General features: G+C 36.9%; 1 protein-coding gene across 6 annotated transcripts in view; it reads left to right on the plus strand.

Moving 5' to 3' along the window:
- Positions 1–26,652, plus strand: part of RANBP17 (RAN binding protein 17) — a 166,528-nt gene that overhangs the window by 115,362 nt on the left and 24,514 nt on the right. For 5 of the 6 annotated variants that reach the window (XM_075510024.1, XM_075510026.1, XM_075510025.1 and 2 more), the window contains 5 exons: positions 3,663–3,770; positions 6,257–6,339; positions 16,279–16,493; positions 17,669–17,807; positions 24,386–24,552. In XM_075510024.1, coding sequence (XP_075366139.1) covers positions 3,663–3,770; positions 6,257–6,339; positions 16,279–16,493; positions 17,669–17,807; positions 24,386–24,552 — 712 coding nt within the window. The remainder of the gene's footprint in view (positions 1–3,662; positions 3,771–6,256; positions 6,340–16,278; positions 16,494–17,668; positions 17,808–24,385; positions 24,553–26,652) is intronic. The other variant, XM_075510028.1, reaches the window with a different exon arrangement.

Genomic DNA, 26,652 nt, shown 5'->3' on the forward strand with positions numbered 1-26,652 from the left:
GATTGAGTTATTAGGATCATGGTTTAGAGGTGAATCGTAAGGTATGCTGAAGCTGCGCTAGATTGCCAAATAGGGCTGGTTTGTAGCAGGCTTGCTTATACTAATTGAGTTTCTCTAGCAAATCAGGCTCCTTGGAAAAAGGCCAAAGGCTTTTCATAATTGTATTGACAAGAAAATGAATATGATAAATGGTGTTCATTCAGCTGAGACAAGATTTATAGTTTTCCTCTGGCAAGGGATGAAGAGAAAATACTTATAATAGTAGTAAAATTTGTTTTAAAGTTGTATTAGGTGATCTCTCAAAAGACTTCATTAAAATATTTCCAAATATTTTAAGCAGCTTCAGGTGTTAAGTATAGTATCTTCCCAAAGTATCTGGTAATGAAAGATGAAGAAAAACATCACACAAACAAAAAAAACAAAACAAAAAACCCAAAACCCTGGATATGAAAGTCATTTATTCCTCCTGAAATATTGATATGTCAAGCTGTCAATGACTATTCCAGTATCACAGCTTTGGAAAGTTTATTTGCCTGTTGTATTCATAATGTGATCTCTGTAATTTGTAGGTCAGTCCTGAACATGCAGGTGTGGCCTGAAAAAACCTGTATACCAATTTGAGTAGAATCAAAACCTGGTTTTCTTGACAGTGATGATTCTCCTCCTTACGTATTTCATTCTGCTATTTCGTTCCAGACTGCCTGGATAAGATGTTGAATGTTTAATCTGTTTTCTTCCATACTAATACCAGACTGTAGTCTAAGGTCCTTGGTCTCGCAGGTAGATACGTCCATGGAGATTCAATTGTGAGTTCAGGGTAATATCCACTTTTTTGTTACTTTCATTTAGTCTTTCTTACAGTTAGGTGGTAACCCATAGGCAATTTTTCCTGTGTTCCTCCCAGTTGATTCTCGGTATTTAATGACTTCTGTTGCCTGTAAAAGAAAAAGGTTGCAATAAGAAAATGGGTTGCAAGAATTAAATTATTAGGTGGACTCAGAGTTGCAGTCAGCTAGATAGCACACGATGCATATGCTTGAGTGCATGAAATTGTCTGCCTATATGAAAATATCTATGTGTATAGATATATAGACACTAAGTTTATAGAAACATGATCTGCCATTGAGATGTTTTATCTAGTGGTCATTTAAAAGTTCCAGTTGACCTAGATATTCGGACGTCCGATCGTATGCTGCTTCAAACGTGGATCACTAGAACAAGCAAAACCGATCTTTTCACCACTACCATTGCTATATGTTTGTCCAAATTCGTATCATGTTTCTTAACAAAATAAAACCACGTGCAGCAATAAGATGGCTTGTTCAAAATGATTCTATTTTTGAAGAACTAAATTTTAAAGTTTAGATGTTTTAAGGATTCAGGATTAGGTACAAACTCTTTCGAGCCCAACAAACAGCTGTAGGGATTGAAGTTTTCTGGTCATGAGAGAAGAGGAGAACTCATTTTCTTATGAAACAAGGCTACCTGATCGGTAATCTGTTTGTAATAGCTGTTATTGCCAGTTGCATTGATTTAGATCTCAGTATCGTTTTTTGCAGTTTGAATTCCTTTGAGCTTAAACTGACTGGTCAGGTTATTAATTACCAAGATTCCTTGAAGCTTGTGGTTAAAAACACTTAAAAATAATATTCTGTTTAAAACCAATTTATTCCACTTTATTGGATTGATTAAAAACAATAATATATTACCAAAGCCTTTCTGTTTACCCTAGTTTTTATAAAATTTGACTATATTCTCCAGTCTTTCCTTGTCAATAAATGTGGACTCAGTGCTTAGGTTTTTGAATTAAGATAGCTAATCATATTCGGTATACTGCTGACTTGCATTTTGGTTGTAGGATTTGGCTGTCAATTTGCTCTCTTCGCCACGAAATCTGAAAAGGCAATTGCTTTCTACCCCGCAAAATTCCTCAGTGGGGCTTTGCAGCATTGCACCATCTCCCTACTAGGAAGGCTAAGGAAGAGGCATGACTTAGGAGAATTAATAGCACAGTTCAGTTCTGTACCTTACATGTCATCTGCTGCATTTTGAGTATATTGACCATCCTCTGCTGAGAGTGAGCTGGATTGGAAGTCCACCTCAGAAAAAATGGAACTGGCATTAGTGAATTTTTACAGGTATGAGATGGCATGGATCATCTATGCCCTTTGAGGATATCGTAAGCAAGTAGGATTTGAATTTAAATCCCAGTTTATTACTGGATAACTCTCCATGGTATGTTTAACTCTAGTTTGTCTTATTTAAAATGTAAAGAACCCCATAAAAGGAGAGAGAAACAAGGTCTGAAACTATATTTCACGTTGGCCTCTTCTGCTATATATAGTTTATGCCTGCAGTGCCTCAAGCAGCTGGCAGCAAAAATGCACAAGTCTTTAGATGCCTCAGACAGACAGCGGTAGCCAGAATGCCTTCCATCTGTCTACACAGCGTGGCCATTCATCAGTAGTGCTATGTCTGACGGCTTTAGCCTCCACCAGAAGACCTATAGTGAACTGAGACATGACTTTGTCTACATATCCTAGAAGCGTGTAAACCTTTATGCATTTCAGACTTTTATTTCACAATCCCACGTTGAGTGCTTGGCCTGTATTCTACTTTGTAACAGATTCACAATAGTTGCCTTTATTGTCTGAATAGGCCATAGTATTTTCCTAAGAATAGTCACTATTTCTCGTGTGGTTAAATAAAGCAGAATTATATGACATGAAACGAAGTTAAAAATAAAAAATAAGTTTATTATTAAACAAAACCATTGACTAGATTAGCTAGATCATGTTTAATAGCAGATTGTATAGTTAAAATCTCTTGGTTCGATATAAAAAACCTGTTTAATTCTTTGCCAGTCAGGCTGTGCTACCTTATTTCCATTTACCAGTCTGCATTCTTATCCAAATAAACTCTTTTATTCATCATGTTGGGAAAACTAGGGGTCAGCTTTGTGTCAGATCGTTGCATGAAATATTTTGATACAGTCAGTTACTCATCAGATTTTTTTAAGTTACATTGCACAGTCTGCTAAACTTATTTTTTTCTGTATTGCATTCTTTTAAATCCTGCTTTAAAAGAAGGGATATCTCTTGGGTGCTGATGAGCAAATAGCTCTCCTGAAAGAGCTCTTAGAAATATAACTGCCCGTCTCCTCCACACAGTTTGGCTGAATTCTCTTCTTGAATGCTCTGGAAAAAAATTCATACAATCAAATTGTTCCAAGCCATTTGTATAGCAAATATAAATGCATATGAGGTGGCACTGAAACTTGGGGCCCAGGATTTGCTAATATGCAAATTTGTGGTGCTTTTAAATTAAATTGCCATTTGTGACTTATGCCATTCATTAAAAATCCAAGCTCATTTTATATATGTACTTATAGCTTAGCTTCACATACACAAACTACTTTCCTTTTCTGTCATTACAGCTCTGCTATGTTAACTATTTCCCACTTAACCATTAATGTTTCCAAAGCATTTAGTCTTCTAAGCAGAGACTTGCTTAAATTTATAGGTTCTGGCAGTCCCTCTGTCAGAATGAGTGGCCAAGGTCTATGTCGGGCCCACCCATCTAATGGTGTAGTACAGTTTTAGGGGAAGTTGTTTTGCAAAATGCTATTTTATCAGTATACTCTTTAACTCAGTTTGGTGAAGGTACCCTGCATACATTTCTGTTCTGCAAAGAGCTATTGAACTGTGGTACCGTGAACCTGCGTGTACAACCCCTATCTTGAAGCTGATGGCAGAATTCATGCAAAACAGGTAAGAAGCATGTGAAAATTCAGTAAGTGATGAATACTGCAATGGTATGCATTCTCTGTTCCATCCTTCTATGCTTTGCTTATCCTCATGATGTCTGACTTTAAGACTGCTACTTTGTATTTTGGAACAAAATTCGCAAGCAGAATTCAGTTTTCAGTGACACTGTAGTGTTTTACCAAAATGGTAAATGTTACAAAATCAGCTGGTAAGGATTAATTACAGGAATATATATGAGAGACTACTCCGATTTTATATTCAATGTTAGTGGAAGTGTATGCTTTAACCAGGGATAAATACTGACTCTATAATTAAATATTGGAAAATTGTCTGCTGTCAGGATTTGCTGCAGGCTGAATTTTTGCCTTAAGCCAAGCAGCATACATATGTGCCTGTAAAACCACAACTCCCTTTACAGTTTCTTTTGCAACTCAACTCTTCCAGCCCAAATAGGAAAGAACGCTATCTAATACAGTGATATTTATAATCAGCATGTAGGCAACTTCTCCCACATCTAAAATCTTCTCTGTGGGCTAACCAAAAAGGCCTCAGAATGATTCTGGGAGGTTATTTCAATACTTAACATTGCAGTAGTTAGAATGAAAATCCTGTTTTACCACAAGTAACAGAACAATTTATTCTGGGAAATTATCATTACCCGTGGAAATATTTAGTGTACTGCCCAAAGGAAAAAAGATTTTTGAATGAAAAATTGGTAAAGTCTGCGCTGTGTATCTGCATGACCAAATTAATTAGAGTTTTCAGCAAAGAAGTATGTGTTCTCATCATTACTCATTTTGCCTTGCAAGGAAAAAAGTTGAAATATTTGAAATTTGAAAAAAATATTTAGTTTAATCTAGTGACAGGAAATTGGTGCCTTAAAGTTCAGACCTGGCTCCCAGTCAAACACTAGTGTGTATGATGTGCACTTAATCCCTGAAGGGCTACCCAAACCTTAAGGCAGAGTTGCCTGTTTCTTGTTTGTTTTGACTTGCTTGCTGTGACTCCCTCTTTGGTTTTTGTAGGATAATTATGCCTTTTATCCTGGTAGTAGTATAATAAATTGCTGGAAAAGTTTAACCTATTTTTATTCATGATGCAGTGCACAAGCAGTATAGTCTAATAGTGCTGCAACTTATTTCAAGGAGGAGGTTGTTAAAAGCATAAACACAGAACTCTAATAATGGTAAACAAAAGCAAAGAGGAACTGGAACAATAAATCTTATGCAAAAGACAGCTCTTCAAGCTACTTTCCATATTCATGTTGTTCTACCTATCACTATTCAGAAAATCTGCCTTGTTCCCTTTAGAAAACATCATCTGGGATGGTGTTTTTTCACGAGTTGTGTACTGCATTAGCTTTTACAGGTTAGCATGCATTATACAACGTACTTTGACATGGTTAAAATATGTTACAGAGTATCAGATTGTGCATTATGCCACCCTGCTATTGAGATGATGTGCTGGGTTTGGTTTTTTTGCCTCTGCCAGCTATTATCATTTTGTGCATATGGAATACACAAATGTTTTATACAAGGCACGCATTATTTATAAACACCCAGATTTACTCCAGAGTTTGCATCAAATGACCCTGCAAATAGGGACTGGGTCAACAAAAAATTGGACTTGCAGCAAAGAAAGATACCTACTGCTGTCTCTGTGATAGGGGTGATACAAGGACTGCACATTTGATCAAAAGTGGATGGCTACCAAATAGGTCAGCCAGGGGATACTCTGGTTTACATCACTCAGTGATGACTCCTTTCCCTCTCAGTCCAAATAAACACTAAGGGTAAGTTTTGCTAAAGTTACTTAGAACCTTAAGAAAGACCTATATTCAAAGTTAACTTTTAGGCCTGCACCAGGAGTTAGGCTTCTTTATCACAAAGACAAATTGGAAAGATGTAGCAGGAACTTCGGCAAGGACTCTGTTGCGTTTCCAGATTGGGATCAAAGTGGTTCTTGTTGGCTTTCATAATACCTGTGCATCAGGGAAGGCAACATGGTGCAATCTTGTTCAGGTCTGAATGTTCATAAAAAGCATGTGTTACAATTTACACTCGGAGAACTGGCTTGTGATCGCCACAGATTTTATGTAGCAGAATAACCAGTGGGGATCAGTTTATTTTTAAAAGCTATACAGATGCAGAAGCAGGGTAAAAGTTAGCCTCAGCACTTGGATTATGGAACCTTTGGAGCATTCTTCTGAGGTGTATATGGCACAAGATGTTCACTGGTCACTGAAAGCTGTGTATGTACTGTCTGGCCACCTTTTCTGTTTAAAATTGTTTTGTCTTTTGTCATAGGATTGTTTCTTTGCCAACATATGGAGATAAGTAGAGTGCATGTCATTGGACTGAAAGCTAGAATTAGTTTCTCAAATAATTGTACTTTGTAATCAGCAAATGTTTTGTTTTTGTTTTAGGAATGAATCCATTGCAGTTTTCTGCTTCGATGACCATCTGAATATTTTTGCTGTTATTTTTTAGATCGCAACGTTTAAATTTTGATGTATCATCTCCAAATGGAATTCTTCTCTTCAGAGAAGCTAGTAAAATGATTTGTACGTATGGTAGGTATTCATTAATGTTTCCTCTGCAGTGTAATTCTTTGCCTGTCTTCTGATATAAAAATCCTGTTAGTTCATATTCCTGAGCACTGATGGATTTGTGGAATATGTAGCAGGACTGTAATGTGCTACAGCCAGTATCATCCCTTTGTAAAGTGCAGAGCTTACATGGCAGACCTTTGGAGCTCATTTACTTTCATAGATCAGGGTTCACTCATGTAGCATTGTTGGTTGTATCGCTTTTTTAACTTGAATGCCTGTCTTCTAGCAACTGTAAATGTATTTCAGCAAAGATGCAAATACTCATGAGGTGTTTGATCTAGGCTACTGATTGATAGGTGTGGGTTGATTTTATGTATTCAAATTATATTCCAGCAGTTCCAAAACATAATAGGACCATAACAGCTTTACCCGAGAGCACTGTTAAAAGTGTTTATAATAAGTTGCTCCATTTTAGTACTCCCAGTCATGCACGCAACTGCAACAAGTCTTTGATACCAGCAGTTTGTATTACACTGCAACTAACTTTGTAGCTTGCAGTTTGCTTCCTAAATATTTTGGAAGGAAGATTACCAAGTTTTTGTAAAGCAGCCTCATTTGTAGTTTGTGTAAACAGGAAGAGCCATAAATGTCCTCTTACTTTTAAAGAAAGACAATTGGTGCATCAAATTTGCTTTTACTGCATTCAAGTTGCTTTTTGGGTCTGGAAACTGTGTTACATGACTGTCTGTATAAAAAAAAAAAAATTCAAATGTAATTTTGCATTTGATCTGTAGGGCATGGAAACAGTATATGCAGAATGCATAAAGCATTTACTTATGACAGAAAAAATTACACCCAAGTAATTCTCACTCCTTGCAAAATCATTTTTCTTTTTCTTTTTCAAATATACCATGTAGTAAGCTAGCACATTTTTTCAGCTATGTTCTTAAGTAAATTTGTTAGAAAGATTAAGCAAAATAAAAATGTTTTCCATGTATGAAAAGATAAAAGATACACTTTTAGATTTTACTACTGAATTTCTGTTAGCCTTTGTACTTAATTGCTGTAAGCTTTCTTTTGATGATTTAAAAAAAATCAAGTGTAATCATGATGATGCTTCAACCCTACTTGTCTTATGGTACCTGATCCCAATCCAGTTATATTTTCCTTTTTATTTTTTTTTTATTTCAGTCAGCCTTGACCATCCTTTCCACACTTAAGAAAAACATACCGTATTTTTGGGCATCCATTCATCTCAGTTGTTGGCATCAAGATTCTAAACCTTGCTGAGTAAACCACACTAGTTGGTTTCAACCTGCTTCATTCCTAATTCATACCTAAAAAACACTTTGTAAAGAAACCTTTTCCTTGCAATTGCAGCTTTTATGGTGTGTATGTGAAGTTCATAAAATTGTCAGCCCTGAAGTATTGGTAGCTCTTGCACATAAGGACCAGACAACATTTTCTGGCTCATGCTAGAATTTAATTATGCAATGTAAAAAGAAATTTCAGGACAGTGCAGATTTAGGATTTAAAACTAAGCAGGGGAGCCATAGAGCCTGTTGAAGCCTATGTCCAAACACCTGTTGCCCTCTTTGTTAAATTATGTCAAAGATACTTAGGGATGTGTGGCATCTATCTGGAGATGTGTGCCGTAGAAAGAAGTGAAATGACCATAAGAGCTTTCTCTCATGCTTCTCTTTCATGTCTTTCATAACTGTTTTCCTATGGAAGGATGACATTTTACTGAACACAGGTTTAAGAGGAGAACTGTTCTTAATGTCCTTAAAAAGAAAAATTTAAAAATCACTTTTCTAAAATCACCTAACTAAGAGTAGAGGAAATGTGTAGATGTGGGAGAAAGCCTCCACTCAATATATGTATGTCTCTTCCCCCCCCCCCCCATTTTGCTTTTAAAACACATTCATATTATCATCAGTGTCTGAAAGGGTCCTATCCACTACTTAGATGTGACATTTAGAGGAGCTGTTCAGATTTTCTTTTCTGTGAGTGACTGCCAATATTTATTCCAGGACTGGACTCACTGCAAAGTCAACATGAAAGACCTCCCAGTGCAGTTGGATTAATTAGCCACTTAGAGCAGGGATTTCAAATAATCCAGCTGGCTCTGCACTGGCACAGATGGGCAGCACTGGCTTGACCATCACCATGGCTCAGCTGTGGGCACTGTAATAAACATCCTACATTAGTGCTATTTCAAACTGCTACAGCTATTTCTGAAGTGGTCACTGGCTTACAGTCTGGGAAGGTTTTACTGCCCACTATAAGTATTTCAAGATACTACAATTAATCAGCTTTGAATAATTGCTGTTAACATTTTTAGGTTTTATCACCAATTACTAGTTTATGAGATTTCCATTCCAGTGTACAGAAAGATATAACTCTTCTGGAAATGTGTTGTAAGGATTCATTACTTTAGTTATGTATGATTTTTTGAACATACAAATTCCTATTAAAAATTGATATTAAGGAATTTTGCTTTAATTTCAAATGCATTCCTGAAAATCTTAATACTTAAATTGTGCTTTTAAGGAAAACTTTATCCATAATACTATATGACTTTTTTTTTTTAAGTGTATTTGTCTTTTAAGCATACATAATCTTGGCAGACATCTGGGGAAAAATAAACAAGTAAACCAAGTGACAATCATAAAATTCACTTTGGTGTTCTTGAGCAATTGTTTCCAGCCCCATATTCTGAAAAATTGTGAGATTCAGTTAAAAGAATGAATACGTACATGCCTTCTAATCCTTGGGTTCAGTTTTCAAGTTTTCTGCTGTGCCATTACTGCAAGTAACTTAAAATTCTGAAAATAGTTGAGATTCTCATTCAGCATGATTTTATGGCTGAAGCATTAGAGGAAAAAAAATAGAAGACAGACAGTAAATGTTAAGAGATTACAACAGACAGTATATGCTCATTTATCTTACCAAGTCAGCCAAACCTTTTGTATATGCCTGCAGCTCATAGTGAGCTCCTCAAAGTTGATCAAAAAGACACTTGACACTCAAGATAGATTTGATTGAAATCTATACTATAATAATTGCCTTTTTAAACTAAGCGAAACACAAAGTGATGACATGAGACAGAGGGAAAAAAATAGAAGCAAACATCTCTTTCTTTCATCACACTGTCCTTGTGGGAAGATTCTTCCTTTCAGTCTTGGTTTCAGTTAATCCATTGACCGAGTGGGTTGCTGTAAGTTCTGCCCAACCTCCGCTCATCCTTGAGAAGTTCTTCTTTCCATCACCTGGAGACCTGGCTGTGATTGCTCCTCTTGGCAATCCCTGTCTGAACACCAGGCTTCCAGCTCTGCTTGTTACCTCTCACCTCTCCTCCTTGCCATGGCCTGGACAGTGAGAGTTTCCTTCCCATAGCTCAGCAGCTCTCCAGGGAAAGACTTGGTCCCCTCTCTTGCAGACAGTGTAGCCTAGCTTGGTTGCTCCTCTTTCTTAGAAGAATATAACATGCAAACAATAAATGAAAATGCAGCTTAATTGTATTGTATTTCCATCGGTAAGTGAAATTTAAATTTGTTTTAGAACAGGATTTTTCCTTCTTCTCTCTCGCATGTAATGATATACAGAAAATGCTAGTAAAAGTATTATTTTCAGAAATTTCACCTGCACCAAATTGAACACGAAAGTTTCCAGTTACGGCTTAGGCCCACTGGGAGTCTTCTTGCTATATAAACCTATAGTTACATAAAAATGTGATCTGAAATATGTCCCTGTCCTGTCAACACTTAGACAAGGAATTGGTAACTGAAGGGAGGTGGCATCAGGTTATTCTTCTCACCAACATTAGAGCACAGTGCACTGGTGATTATTGACGTAATGTTGATTTTTCGTAAGTCTAGACTACACTGATCAAAGCAGTTTTGGATAACACACAGATACTTTGCAAATATGGCCTTCTTCAGGTGATGAAAATAATCTATAATTTATATGTGGATTTGTTTTGTGTAAACCCTGTACTGTTGTTTACATGGGAATAACTTTGAAACAAACAGTAAGTAACTTAGCATGTCGCTTTCTTTCCATCTTAAATTTTGCCAAAGTTTGTGATGTCCATTTATGTCTGAATGGTACCTCCATTTATTATCTATATGTTCTGTAAGATCTGTGCTTGGGCTAAAAACAAAAAAGGGAAGAAAAGGGTGGAACTGTGTTTCTGGGGTGTGAATGCATGTGAATGCTTGTGAGGATGGATGCTGAAATCTCTCTAATTTTAGACTAAAGCGTATACTCTTTTCTCTTCTAGTCTGGCATATAGCGATTTCATATGTTTGAGTGCAAAGCAGAAAAAAATCAAAAATTATTAAGATTTGCTAAGCATCTTCAGTTGTCACTGAATAAAATTAAAACATGAATTATTTTTGTTTTTTAAAATTAGCACCTCAGCGAGTGCTTAATTCTGCTCAACAGATCCAGCTTTGCAATTAGGGTAGTACCTAGTGTGTCCTGTCCTTCTGCTCATTTATCACTGATACTGATACAGTGCTGAAAACAATTCTAAGATGTCTTTACAAATGCTATATGTTTAGAAGATGTAAAGCCTGGCATAGGATGCAAAAAGCACTTAGTCAATTATCCTTGTTAGGACTCTGCAGCTGCTTGAAAAGGGGTGTTGTGTCTTGTCCATTATGGCTAGAGCCAGTCTGACTGAGTGATAGAGTGATTTAAAATAAACAACTGAGAGGAGAAAATTGAAAGGAGTTGGAGTAGTATAGTCCACCATTCTTCATCCCCAATATATTTCATTTTTAATTCTGTATGTACAGGTCTCCTTACTATGGGGTTTTGAACTCCCAGTTGTATAGGAATAATGTTTCAATGCATCTTGGGACCATCTATTTTTGTTTTGTGGTTTCTTTACATTTTAGTAAACCTCTTCCCTTTCATTATAGGAGACTGACCTAAAAATAATATTTTCAATATGCTGTTTTTATTTATCTACATTCTGTCATGATATACTTTGATGTAAGTTTTTAATTTTGCTTCAGCTTTCAGCTGGTGTAGCAGTTACTGCTCAAGGTCAGCGATGAGGTTAGCCACAGTAGCACAAAACAATTTCCTGTTCTCACAGCCCAGGTAGCATTTGGATGTGGATTAAATTTTACCACATTTTCCAGTAGCCAGACACAATTATTTCTAATGAGCTTTAAATTGCTTCTAGAACATGTATTTCAAAACTTAGTGTGGTAATCCATTCAGTGCCAGCAACTTCATAAGATAACAGTTCTTCTTCAAAATTTTGGTTAAAGTGATTCTTGCTGTAGAACAGGTATTTTTAATCAGCATCTTAGCTTAGAAGTGGAGTGCTCACTGGTCTCGGTTGCCATTGGTCTGCTCTCCTTTCTTTTGTGGTAGTGGCTCCAGAATATATTGCTCTTCATTACTGACTTAGATTTCATAATCCGTTTCTTTTGGCAAATTTATCTTGGCGCTATGCATGCTCGTTGTGCTGATTTGAGAGGTTTTATGCATGTTTTGTTGTTGTGGAAGTGTTAAAAAATTAGTTTTTGAAGCTCACTCTCATCTTTATGATTCATGTTTCCCTTTCGTTTTCTATATATGGCCACTTCTTTATACTGCCCTAGCATTCTGAATGCCTGGAAAGCATACATTCAAAACCATCTTTTATGGGGCAGCGGTGAATAATAAAAATAGGAAAGGGGAAAAGGCAAAAAATACTTTTTCCTCTATAAATGTGATAAATTTTCACAACCTTTGTTTAATCTCACCAAAGTCTTTTTTTATCTTCATCTAATTCACACATACTAAAACATGATTTAGTTGTATTATTATACATAGATAGCACTTAGTGGACTGAAATCTAGAACAAGCCCTGCTCAAATGAAACTCAGGCATAAGGAAATCATTTTTGTATTATAGCTCTACTGTAAAAGCAATTAAGGAGGAGAACTGAAAGGGAAGCTGCCTGTCCTGACATGCCTCCACATCTAGGAGGGAGTGAGGGAATGATCTGTGCAAAGAGCTCTGGTGCATATTGCCTGTGGGATTCTGAGGCATGGTGATGTTATCTTCGGTCAGAGCATCCCAGTTTGGTTTTTTGCTGGCTTTGTATTCCCCCTCTGCATACACACACTTTTTTCTTCTAGCTCCTTTGTTTATGTACTAAGTAGTCTTTCAGTAATGAAATGCTTAAATTGTCAGCCAAATTCAAGCCCTTACTTCCTATCTAGCAGTTTCGCCCAATATCTTTAAAAATCAGTTTCTTATTCCTGTCAGAATTTTGCATCGCCTCTGAGGGTCAGAGAGTTTACCATTTTTGTAAGTGACATTGCTGTCAAATGCAGGGCAAAAAGTTATATTAAAGGAAATTATTGAGAATTTTGAAAGTCAGTGTATTTTAAAATTGTGAGATACAATTTCTCCCACATTAAGAAGAAATTGGTGCAAGTTGGGGTTTTTTTTCATTTGATTTTTAATTCAGTAGTAACACCGAAACGTCACTGATTAGTCTCTACAGAGTTTTCATTTTGACAGGAGCTATGAATTTCAAACACAATTTTTAAATTCGGCATGTCAAAGGTCACTTTTATGTTGATTTAATTTCTTTAAATTGTTTCTTTTAACAGTAGGAGTTTATAAAATTGTATTTTGGTCCTCCACTACAGGGATTATAAATGTAAGCATATCCTTAGTAGCTGAGGAGTTGTTTTTGACCTGATTCCAAGTACCTCAGTAAATTAGTTTATGTTCAGTAGTATCCATGGTGTGTAAAAATATTCCCCTGAAGCTCCTGCTAAATGTTACAAGTAGATCATTCTTTTTTTATCTAGTCAGGCATAGCACCGTACTTCATATTTTTTTCAATAACTAATGCTAAAACGCTAGTCTTTGTTCTAGCACTGCATCGCTTGAATCATAGGCTGATGGCTTGGGGCATTGGTAACAGGCACTGCATGGTCTTTCACCTCTGCTGCTAATTTGAAATCAGCTGTTCCCACTCTTAGGCCCTTTTAAAATGAATCCATGAACACAGAACAGTTCTCTGTGGACTCTGTCCACTTGCAAAAAGCAGCTTTTAATCTTGCACTAGACCCAAATTCTTCTCAGTGTTTTCATTAGAAGGGATAAGCACCAAATTCCTCTTCTGCCGTGCCTGCCCAGGGTGAGGCAGTGTGAAGGGAGCAGGGCTTGTGCCTTCCTATATTGAATGCTTTATGCTGATCAATAGATTTAAAGTTTTAATTATAGGGTGATTTTTTTTTTTTGTGAAGTAATAAAAATTATAGAAGATCAGGACTAGTGGATACCTCCTAGAATTCATGTTCCCAGGCCAAGGGATTCCTAGGGTTTTTCCAACTTCTTTCCTCATCATACAGTTTTTCCATCGACTTCCAATTAATTTCCATATTAAGTACATAATTGCCATGTTGACAACTACTAAGCTCTTTCCATCTGTTGTTGCATATTACACTGAGTACTTCAAGGACCTAGGATTGCACAATGTCATGCTTAGAGAGCTCAGCTATAAACTCAAGGCTGTTATTTTCTTGGATCCAGAATTTTGTCTTTGCTTATTTCTGAAGCCATATATATATTTGTGTTATTAAAGCAGAGATTTTCTACAGAGAGTTTAATGGTGGAGAAGACCAGATAAGGTTAGCTTACAGCACACTTACCTTTCTGTCTCGTTTTTGCCCTAAGAATTATACAATATTTACATAGTGGCTTTCAAAAATAGTGTGCACCTTCCCACTTTATCTCACAGACAGAATTTTGGTTTTGTTTTTTTTTGGTTGGTTGGTTGGGTTTTTTGCAGAATTTGAAATTCACTGATCTTCTCAGTAACTAGACTAGGTCTTGTCAAAAAGATTAATGCTAATTAAGATGACCTGTCTGGGATGTCTTAAATGGGGCACTGTAGGAAGCTAAATGGAGTTTAATTTTATGTAAATGCAGTTTCTCAGTAATGTAAAGTATAACACTAAATGAATATCTAGGTACAGTAGAAGACATTCTTCTTTTTCTGCTATGTTTTACTTTTCAAAGAGGATCTTTTGGATACTGGTCATTTTTATTATAACAGAGATTTAACACCATTTGGAATTAATTTCTATGCAGTAGCAGTCACTGGAATTGTACCCTGTGTTCATGACTACAGCATTTGGGGTAGTAGAAGTGTTCATATGACCATTTACAGTATCAAAACCATTCTGTATTTTCATTCGTAATTTTTTTTTTTTAATTAAGAGGGCTTGATTTTAATTGTAAGTGACCATCTTTCCTACCTAAATATTTGATTCTTCTCCTCCCTTCCATAATTCTAGTGACGCCATTCTGGCTTCTTACAGGCACCAGTTACTTCTTCTAAGCAATCCCTGATTGTACTCCCAGTCTTTTTTTGTAAATCTACTTTTCCTTTACAACCTGATGGACAAATTGCCTTGTACTTGCTAGAAGTGGTGAACAACATTAATGTTTTAAACAATAACTTCTGCCTTCCTCTCTTTGCATCAAATGATACCAAATGGGTGGTACTTTGATGCGCTGCGTGTTTAGAAACAAGGTTTTCCCCCTCATTTTTCTAATTATATGATGTAAATTCCTCATTGTCAGTAATCAATATCATTAAGAGAAAGAATTAAAATAAGGCAGGTATCCTATTTGCAGGTGTAAATTTGCATGGGTAGAAAGGAGAGTTGTGTAGAGACAGACCCAGTTTAATATTAGGCCTCAATATGTATTAAACCGTACTACACAATCTATGAGATCTATGTCACATCAGGCAAGTTTTTAGGGGCGTTTTTTAATTGCCTATTATAAAAGCAAAACTGAGTTGTCATAACTACCTCTCTCAACTGGCAATGTTTGGAATTGTGAATAGTTAATGTCCAGTTCGCTCATTGCTCCTTGATCCAAGTTGTCATCACAGCCATGACAACTAGGTTAGACCGTGAAAGCAAGCAAGCCAAGCACCTGATCTGTAGACTATTGTGCTTTTATTTGTAGGAATACTTTTAAAAATGTACAGTTTTGTGTTATTTTCCTCTAGTTAAAGTTACCAAGAATTATGAGTAGTAACAGAGTGAAGACCCAGCGTTGGTTTTTGTGCAGGCCAAGCTTGCCAAGGTCAACATCAGATGGGGTCAACCTAGTAATACTACTTCATGGTAGAACTGAAGAACTTAATCTTTGCTGTGTTTATTCTACTGTTTTAGCTCACTTCCATTAATTACTTCAGGTTAAAAAAAAAAAAACTTGTCATGAAGACAAACTAACTCTGGGGTGCTGTGAAGGATGAGCATTAAATTATTACAAGATACTTAGAAAACATGGTAATGAGGCCCTGTAAATAATTAGATTTGTACAGAGGATTGCAGCAGGATCTGCTGCACTGCTGCACAGTGGATCCAAAAGTCACTATTGCCTGTTAATAGCAACAGCAAATATTTACAGTTAGCTGTTATTTTTACATTATAAACATGGATTTTAATTAAAAAGTCATTCCCATCTGTGACTGGTGAAATAGAGGGGTTTGTAATGGACATATTTGTTTTCTGAGGGATATATTTAGTGTGTGTATACATCAGCAACCATCCCAAGAGACCGTCATGGTAATGGATCAAAACCAGGCTTTGCTGCAGCATGAGAAACTATAAAACCATGTGTCGCAACTCTGTTCAGATTAAGGAATTCATGCTGATAGACCCAGTCATGGTCTGACTGTACATCAATGATGGGAATTCCATAGCTTATATTTTAAATTTTGCATGCTAGTTCTTTGGTGGCTTTTAAGCTCTAGTCATGTTTACTTAACAGATCTTTTACATCAAATGCAGAAACAATTTTTCTTCCAAGTAGTAATGAAAAGACAAAAAATAAGTTTAGATAGTGCCATCAAAATATTTTAGATTTGCAGCTGCTTATATAAGTTTCTTTCTTTCTTTCTTTTTATGAAAACAGGTAATCAGATCCTCTCTCTTGGGACTTTGTCAAAAGATCAGGTTTATCCGTTGAAACTCAAGGGCATTTCCATCTGTTACTCTGCACTCAAATCTGCCTTATGTGGAAATTATGTCAGCTTTGGCGTCTTCAAGTTGTACGGGGACAACCACTTTGACAATGTACTTCAGGCCTTTGTCAAAATGCTGCTTTCGGTATCCCACAGTGACTTGCTAGTAAGCAATTACTCATCTTGGGAGTCTTTATGTGAAATATGAAATAACACCACCACAGGCTTTGTATTGTTATAATGAGACAGAGGGATCTAGAATGGCTCAAATGCAGTTTTCAGTTCAATTACTTGGATTTATTTATATAGTAACATCTAAAATACAGGTATGATGGACCTGCCATGTGAAACGGGAGCTTTTCCAGAATTTTCACTAGGCTTGTTGTGAAAGAGAGAAATGCAAAATTTTGTTCCTTTCTGTACTTTCTAATCCATTTAGGTTGCCTGCATGCCCTGTAAAATATCCTCACGTGTTCAGCCACTCTGCAATTAGTTTCAATCTGTAAATTGTCACTGTGTATTCCCCATAAAATTTAAAACTTTAAAATTAAAGTACACCATGTTCCCAGTTCTCTGTGGGAAGACAACAGATCTTGCGCAAAATTTGAACTGTGACGTTTTCTTCATGACACTTTAGTTCAGAACTGTCATTTTCTTGCAGGAAGGGACAAATTTGGGATAGTTAAAGATGGTTAATACCCAGATTTATGCTTGCCACATAAAGGAAGTCCTTGGAACTGAAAAGTTGCTCTCAATTAAAATTGGTGCATTGGTTGTGCAGTAAAGTGTGCATATTTGGCACATTCCTAGCTGTCCAACAATAAATGCCCTGAATAAGAGTCCTTAAGAGTAAGATGCTGATTGGGCTGATGGGTTCAAGCAAGTGCCTTTGCCTGTGCAGAGGCTGTTACAGGACCTCACTTAAGCACAAAAAAAGGTCCATCTCTAAGATGATTTGGGGAAATCTGTGATAAATCTTAATAAGATTTCCTGCAGAAGGTAAGATATGGGCCGTAATCCTGTCAAACTGACAACCTGGACAGAACGCTATGCTGCTTTTACTAGACTGTATAGAATGTCAAAGCATGATAGCGTTATTGTATTATCCTGAGCTTATTTTAAACTAGTAGCGAGTTTATATCCTATGGTAAATTTGAAAAGTTGAAATCTACTGAAGACAAGAAAATATTTTGTCTCTATAAATATTCTGATTTAATGGCTAAATTAGAATTTATCACAGCATAAAAACTGTAAGATCATTTTTCTATCATCTCTTAATGTTGTTAATATTAGTTGATGGTAATATCTATATTTACTATGAATGTGTACTCTTTTTTTCAGCAATATCGAAAACTAAGCCAGTCTTATTACCCACTTTTGGAGTGTTTGACCCAAGATCATATGAGTTTCATTACCAGTTTAGAACCTCGCGTCCTAATCTATATTCTTACCTCAATATCTGAAGGACTTACTGCAGTAGGTAAGAATTACTTACACTCGGCTGAAGAAAGAATTCAAGTATTTAGGTATCTAGGATTTTCAAAGCAGCACATTAATTTGTATCTTAAAAAATGAATATCAAGTGACAATGGAAGATGCTGGCTTTTGAACATTTTAAGAATGTGACTATTTGAGTTAATGGAGCTAAGTTCTTTTAAACATCTAACCTGCAGGTTTTTAGAGATAGTATTTTTAAATTGTCTTTTCTTACAAGCCAGAATCGTTAAAATTATTAAAGTGCCTCCACTAGGATTGTACTGAAAATTCATGCATTTGTTATTCAGAAGTAAAATATATTAATATGTGTACAGGAATCTGTGGGGTTTTGGTTTTATTTGATCATAGCTCTTGTACAAATAATGCTTGTTCTGCACAGCTGTGATATGATTTGAGAAATGTAAGGGTATCATGGAAAAAAGAAACTAGTTATTCAGTACTTCGTGAATATACTTTAGAGGAGAATCAGTGTAACAGAAGCATACTTGGAGTAACGATAAAAATACAGCAGTCTGATTGCAGTTCATTTCATTCTCTTGCTGTTTAATTTATGCTTTTTAACCAGATGACTGTCTGAACGTTTTGGGGGGGTAGCCTAAAGTCATTTGGAATATGGAGAAGGAGACTGAGCATTTGGGGGAAGAAAAAATAGATCATGCAGTTACATTCTGATCACCTAGGAATGCCATGCATTTATACAGTTTTTGACTGAGAAGCTGTTCAAAATGTTACAGTAGTATTTATTGATTAGGGTGGTTACTAAGGGAAAAAAAAATAGGAACGTATAACATTAGTGTGTATAGATGTTACTCTATAATAGCTGGTGTTTCTCATTACTGCCAAGTGTCAGTCAAGCCCCATAGGAATGCATGAATGCACCGAGATTCACAAAGCATTTGCTATGTTAAACACATTCAGCAGTTTTTGCTGCAAGAGGGAAACCACTCTTAGAGAGAAAATAGGTAGTGAATAGGTAAGCAACAGTAGTAAAGAAGTATTCAGGTCATTTTATTATATAATGCTGAAATCCATCTTCTCCCAGATATTTTGAGTGCTTTGTCACGTGTAATGATGGTACAGCAGTTTCTGCCTATAGGCTGGTTCTGCTGGGAGTCTGCCTGTTGATCATTTGCAAATGGATATACTGTACTGAGTGTTAGCTTGACTGACAGCTACCAGTTTAGCAAGCCCTGTTCCTTGTCTCTTATCACTCCACATTACCTCTCTTCCATTTGAGATACTGGATATATTCATTTTGATAATTCACTAGCATACCAAGTTTACTTCAACCATCTTTTTGAAACCCAATTTAAATTCATGTAAAAGAGAGAGAAGAAAATGTAAAAGCTATATAAGCTTCCGCTTCATGTGTTATGTTTATTTTCCCCTCTCAAAAAGTGTTGATCTCTCACTGAAGGCAGGGAGGAGGAGTAAGAGAAGTATGTATTTCCAATTTGAGCTTTAAACTTTTGTGGTTTAGGTATCTGGGAGTTTAATCATGAATTATTAATTTTTTAGGAACATAGATGTTTTGCTAGAAAACTTTTATTTGGTGGAATTCCTGATATTCTGCCAAGAAAAGTATCAACAAAAATTTTAACAGCTCGCTTTTTTTCACATTTCATAAACTGTAGACTTGCTTAGCCCATGCTGTCCCGCAGTTCATCTTAATGGCCTTAAAGTACCTAAAATAAATACAAACATGCAAGACTAAAACCAAGTGTGTCAGGATTTTTAACTTCACCTGACTTCACTGAAGGCTTGATGCAGTCCATCAAAAGCTATTATGCTTGCTTTCATGTTCATTTTTTCTCTTCCTTTGCTCTGATTCGTCCAAACTCAAGTAGTTTTTCAGTCTTTGAGACTTGCCAAATCTATCTGTCTGTCAATAAGACCTGGCTGTTTCCATAGTGCCCAGAGAGGATGTGGAATCTCCATCCTTGGAGATATTCCCAGATACTGGACAAGGTCCTGAGGAACCTGCCTGATGTTGACCCTGTTTTAGACAGGAGGTTGGACTGGAGGATGGTCCCATTTGGTTTCTGCCACCTCCTTTAGGATCCTACTGGTATTTTCCCTACATTTTCCACTTGTATTCTCTAGCTTTCCAAAGCAATTTTTGATTCTGTCCAAATGTCTATGCAGCCCCTAATCTTTGTGAATGTCTCTTGCACGTTAAAAGTAACCTACTTTCCATGATTAGTCAGCTGAAAAATGCTTCTTTTTTACCTTTCATGTTAAAGGGATAAAGTGATTATTTTTCCTTAATATCATGTTTCTTAATACAGCATGTATCAGTATCTTAGTACTGCATATTGATGTCAGCCACTGAGTTCCTTGTTTGTGTTCAAGAAGTCTTATTTTTGTAGTGAACTGAATAATTTTCCATACTTTTATAATTACATGTCCAGATGAACTACTCTCTGGTCAGTTTATAGCTCTTAATGTTTATTTATTTTTAATCATCTCAGGAGTTAGTTACCTATCACTACATTTTCTTAAGAGTCATTCTTCTAAATGTTTTGTCCCTTTTAAAATTTTGGTATTTGGGACATTACCAATTGTCAGATAGTGAAATACAAATTTATTTCTTATGTGTTACTTGGTCACATACATCCTTCTGCCCTTGGAAAATGGGTAAGTAGATCCAAGCATTGCCTTTTTCACTGAATTATATCAGTGCCACAAGAACATCTCAGAATAGTAGGGCTCAGGGCTATAAGCCATCTGAGGGGGAATTGTGTTTTAAACTGATTAGAACATACAAGTAATTTTCAGAAATGTTTATAAAAATGAAATAGCTGTCTTTTTTATTTTAAAAATTAAATACCAGGAGATCACTTATCTTTCACAGGAAAAAAGTATCTGCCTTTTTTCTCTATTCTCTTTACGTATGTGAAACCTTTGAGACTCTCATTGTTGTCAGACGTAGGATAAACATTCCCCAAATCCTTATTTCTGAGGAGTGTTCATTCTGTTGCTGAGTAAATACCTTGCTTGATTCCACGCTTTATAAACACTATGAAAGAATATGTATTCCTTCTGAAGCGCCTAGTTGTAAATCAGCTATAATGGAAGCCCTCATCTAAGCTTTTATTGCGAGGATAAACACTCCAATAGTTCTCTTCTAAAGTGTTTACCTGGCCTTTTCACAGCTGACTCAGTGGATCAGAGCCTTTTAATGTAGTCTGCCTGGCATGTTGTCACTAATCTCTGCAAAGCTTTTCTAATTCTCATATGATTAATAGTATAGTGTGCTATTCATTGAGGAAAAAGTAAAACATTTTTTCTGTCTTGCTGCCTAATTTAGATGTTAAATTGCTAAATCCATTTACTTTCCAGGTTTAGTCTCAAAGGCAAACAATGCCAGTGTTGAACTGTAAGCAATTGATGGACAGGGAAAATACCACTTAACTCCTTTTACTTGCCTTTATGTGAGAAACAAAACAAAATCTCTTAATTTGCAGAGATTCAGCAATGTCATTAAACTGTTGAAAAATAATTCCCCTTCAGCATGCTGTTGTCATATTGTCGAAACCAAAAGGCATCCTCAAGTTGTTTGGGGGTTTTGTTGGCTTTTTTAAAATAATATAACCCATTCTAACATACATGCTCAACTTCCAGTTACTTGAGCTAATGGCTGATTGCAATTGCCTACATAAGGTAAAAACACACAGATAATAGAGTGCATGTAAAGTTAGCCCCCTAAACATGAAATGAATGCATACTGGCAAAGAAGAAACCAGAAGAGCTAGTTGAATGCAATGGTGACTGGTGCCAGAGTCGTCATCCTTGTCCCCTGCCCACCAGCAGCACCTACCTCACCATCAAGTAAGTCCAGAGAGCTCAGTTTTGTTTGACAAAACTACTGAACTATTACGGGATCCGTGCTGACACACATGGGGCTGGTTTTGGTGTTTTCTGTAACTGCGGCCTGCTTGCTTCATGATCCACCTGATTAGTTCACAGGTGATAGAGCTGAGTTGACCAGAAGTGAGAAACACAGTTTGACTGCATTTTTCCTGATTATCCCAAGCTTTTATCTCAGTTTCTTTTATAATTCTATCTTTATTCTGTCTTCTCCACCCATTTCTTCTATCCATAGCCCAGAATTGGTAGCTCCTTGTTGCTCTTATTTGTTCTATTTATTTTGTTGGCTGGCTTGTCTTGCTAAGATTTAGTGAGAGCACTATTCTGCTCCAGCACAAGGTTTCACATGCCCAGAAGAGTCATTCAAGGGAGTTTGCTTGACGCTCTCTGTCTGTTATATTCTTGCAATCAAAAGGAAAAATGAGCATAGGGAAGCATATTTGATATATCGTTATGGGCAAATTTAAGTAGCTCTTAACACTCATATCAGATTCTCATGAGCAAATGATAGCATAGACCTGTCTACTGTCCTGCTAAAATCACTTACTGTCGAATGTAAAATATCTAGTTGTACAGTATCAGCATGTTTAGAACTACTGCTGTTTTGTAAACAGATGATAGTGATTTACTTTGTATTATTCAATTTAAAAAGAAATAGAGTTAAGCACTGGTTTAGAAATACAGCAGAGCCCTCCTATGAAATATGTATTTTCAAATCTCTCACTTGTTGTTATTGATGGTGATTCAATTCCACCATGAATTGCATTTCTAGTTTATATGCAGGACTGTTTTGGTTGAGAATATGTTGAGTGCCAGATTCTGCGGTCTTTACTTTGGCAAGACTCATAACTTTGAACTCAGCTTTGTTCCAGCAATGTGGCTTAACATCCTGCCCTGTTGAATTCAGTCCTTGGAGGCTCACTGGTCCAGTGGAGACAGAGTTGAGATGCTCCAGCTCATTTCTGTGAGCTGTTAGATCGCTCTCAACTCCAGCTGCTAAGTCAGCTGGTTGCTTTGGAAGATCGAGTCTTAGGAGGTCACTTGTATCTTCTTTGCCTGTAAATGTTTCTTCAGTGTTTACTTCAAAACACGCAACAAAATACAATTAGTTTTTAGATGGCGAAGGGTTAATAGTGTCAGCACAGAGTTTAAGGAGTTAAATAGACACAGATCAAAGTACTTCAGTGTCTAGAGGGATGTGTTTAAATGAACACTGCAAGGTTGGCAGGCCTCCAAATTAGCATAGTTTAAAGAATTCAAGGTGCATTTAATTGGATCCTTCAATCCCTTTTCCCTCAGAATGAGCATTTTAACAGTTTAATTCCTTTTGCAACCCCCACACATCCCTTACTCCAGTGGCCCATCTGAAATAAATACTGTGAACTACAAAAGGCCTAGACAAGTTCTAGCTGAAGTCACTGGCACCAGGATGGAGTCCTAACTGCTCCACTTATTTGGAGCTGATGTTTGAGATTGCAGAGAATATCAGTTAGGGCTAAACGTTGCACCCAGCAGGTTAAACCACTGCATATATATAAGGAGCTTCAGTTGGTGTTGGTATTGCAAGGAACCGGCAGTTGTTTAAACATGTGGCTCTGGCCAGGATTACAGAACCGGAGCTGGGAGGCAGCACAGTTGTAAACGTCTTAAGTTGCAGCCACTGGTCTTGGGGCCAAGGAGTATCTCAGGCATCAGGCCAGAAGGAGATGGCAGCTGGGCAGGAGGAAGGGTGCACCAGTGTTTTCAAGAGGAAGACGAGAGGAGCGTGCATGAGAACCAAGGACCCGTACACTGTTACCATCGTGCTGATGCATGGAAGTGAGCAGAATCCTCTTTCACAGCAGCGGCACAGCAGGCAACACCTAGCAACAAAACAACTTAAATCAGACAGACATATTTACTCTGCAAATAGGTTTAAGCTTTTAATGTCCCTTACTTATAGAAGCAGTAAGTAAAGATATGAAGTGGCTTTTGCTTCTGCTTTTCAACAGTATCCTCCTTTGCTGTCATGACTTCAGTTTTGGGGACATTTATGAAGTATTTGGCAGTGACTGCTGTTGTGTTGTTGCCAGCCATATTTAATGTATTTTAACCTACTTGGATTATTAGTTGTTAAGCAAAATGACTAACTGGCTGTTCTGTGATCACCCTTTTACTACCTTTAATGGCCCTGGTTCATTGTTTGCCACCTGACATTGATTGTAAGCTATTTGGGGCAGAGAAACATTGTGAAATACTGCTTGAGAAAAACCTGGACAACAGCTCTACTGATTTAACATTGCCTTTTCAGTAAGCAGATCAAAACAGAATTTTAGTTTCCAGGAATCTGGAGCCTTCTGAATGTGAAACTGAATACCAGTAAAATGTCAACCCTCATCCTGCACTTTCCAGTAAGCAGAGGGGCAGCTGCCTTCATAGCGTTGTGAATGAAGTTCACTGGAGTTCATAGGATCTTTAGTACACGGAGCTATCCAGTTACTCAAAAGCAAAGGTTTAATCCCGCTGTGTGTTAATAAAAGCAGTCTTCAAAGCTAGTCAACTCATGTATCAAGAATAGACTTGTCGATGTATCGATTAGCCTAATGTCAAAGAGATTATTAAAGTTGAGCTCTCCAAGTACTATAAAATGTCATTATTAATTATTCTTTTCTGGAAACAATTTCAAAACTGTTTCATTTTTTTAATACACAGATACAATTGTCTCCTCCAGCTGTTGTGCTAGTTTAGACTACATTGTCACCTACCTCTTCAAGCACCTCGCTAAAGAAGGCAAGAAGACTCTGAGATGTAGAGAGATTTCACAGGATGGACAGAGATTGCTTTATTTCATGCAGCGGAACCCAGAAGTTCTACAGCAGGTGAATTAGCAGTCTTTTCTATGGGGTATTATTATATTTCTGAAATTTTTTTGTGGTACTGAACACTAGAGTAGCATTGGCTATTTAATTAACAGAACGAACCTCCCTGCGCTGGTATGCAACCCTGAGTAGCTTCAGCCGTGTTCTCATGACAACCAAAGATTGAAGATTTTTGTCATACTGAAAAGTGTAGATACTATACTTGGCTGTACAGTATCTTAAAACTTGGTGTTTCATTTTTGCTCATAAAGAGGTGTGTGAGATCATCAATACATTTCTGTAGACAAATGGGAAGGAAAGCGCTCTCAAATATTTTAGGAGGAAGAAAAACAAATTCTGGCATTGAACCACACATTTTTGTAATGAAATGTGTAAATTGAATGGCTGTATGCTATTGAGTTTGAATATTTTATTTTGCAGTAGGTGACTCAGCGGGATTTTTTTCTGTTAAAGGTAAATACAATAGAAATTAAATCTCATGCTTCTAAAAAGGAAGTGGCCGCTGTACTGCTTAGGAGAGATTTCTCCTTCCCAGCTCCATCAGGGTTATTACAGCCCAAGTACATTATGGGGAGATCAGGATGTTCATAGCTACGTATCTCCACACTTGCTCTGTGCCACAGTCCCTTAAAATCTCATTAAACTATTTGAAAATGCATGCTTACAAGAATCTCTGGATTCCTAATGCAGTTGCAAAGATGCCATTTCAGGAGACGTGTTTCACAGGTCTGGAGGCTTTTAACAAAAACAGAAGTTATTAACAAAATGCGAATGACCAGTGTGGTCATCTTTGTGTTTCCCTAATAGGTACACTAGCATTTGGAAAAAGCCTGGCATACAGTCACCACAGTTATTGTTGTCATTTGTTTACTGTTCTAATTGAAGGTGAAAAGTAACTCATGGTAGCTAATACATTCCTGGCAGTATATAGCATATTGTGAGAATATTAATGATGTTTATTATTGAGATCATTATCAGAATATGATGATTCCCTTGTCATACTACAAGTTCTTATGTTTGACTTGCTTAATAGGGGTTTCATGGAAACTAGCAATGAAGTCAGCATTTGGGTATGTCAGATTGCTCAGTATTGTACCATGCGTGCAATGATTTGAATGTAAAGGACAGAACAGCAACCTGGGCTCTGGACTTTCCCGCATTTGTGGCAATCTTGATGTAATACTTTGTCTGTTAATATGCAGTAATCTTTCACTTTACAGCATATGACTAGGTGGTGATCTGTCTTTATTAACTTCAGATTCTGCGGACTACGTTATATTTATTTTGAATGCAGGCTTTCACATACTCTTTTAAATATTAATGGCTGGTCTCCAGTAGTCAGCATAAATATGATTTGCATTAGCACTAGTCATATCATATTGAGTGCCTCTGATGTCAACTACTCAGTGTACTAATATCTGACATCATCTCCTGAGGTCACTGACAACTTTGACCTTTATTCTCATGCACAGTTTCTGTAGTCTCAGAAGCTCTTTTGAATTGATTTGAAATTTTGACTCTTCCCTTTATGAGGCAGTAAAATTGATAATTATTCAGATGGGAACTGAGCACTGAGTGAAAAATCAATTCCACCCGCTCTCTGCTGCGTATAAAATTACTTCTGAGTCTGCTGGACTGAACGGATGGCCAAGGTAAAAGCAGCAGGCAGAAAGAGTAGAGAGGATTAGCTGGACGAAACTAATAGCCTAAAGGGATGGCTTTTGAGATGAGGGAGTGGGCCGGTTGGGGGTTATTATCAGCAATGATGGGACTCATTGATCATATGTTTACATCAGGTTTCCATTGGGTTATAAATCAGCCCTGAATAGAAACGGAACCCAAGGCCTCGCGTTTTACCAGGGGGACGGTGTATTAGATTATTCTCACTTTCACACTCAGATGAAAAGTGAGACATTGATTATTCATCGGCTGGCCATTAAACACTGGTTTTATAGATGATTTGACTATCATGGAAGCTAATGAACAAGGTTGCTGCTTCATAACCAGCGGTTTCAGTTTTCATGACATCTGTGTCGGTTAAGTAATGCATAACCCTATTAAAAGGAATGGGTTACAAATTGCTTAACAGTGCTGAAAAAC

The sequence above is a fragment of the Mycteria americana genome, chromosome 8 (genome assembly GCF_035582795.1).
Source record: "Mycteria americana isolate JAX WOST 10 ecotype Jacksonville Zoo and Gardens chromosome 8, USCA_MyAme_1.0, whole genome shotgun sequence".
NCBI lineage: Eukaryota > Metazoa > Chordata > Aves > Ciconiiformes > Ciconiidae > Mycteria > Mycteria americana.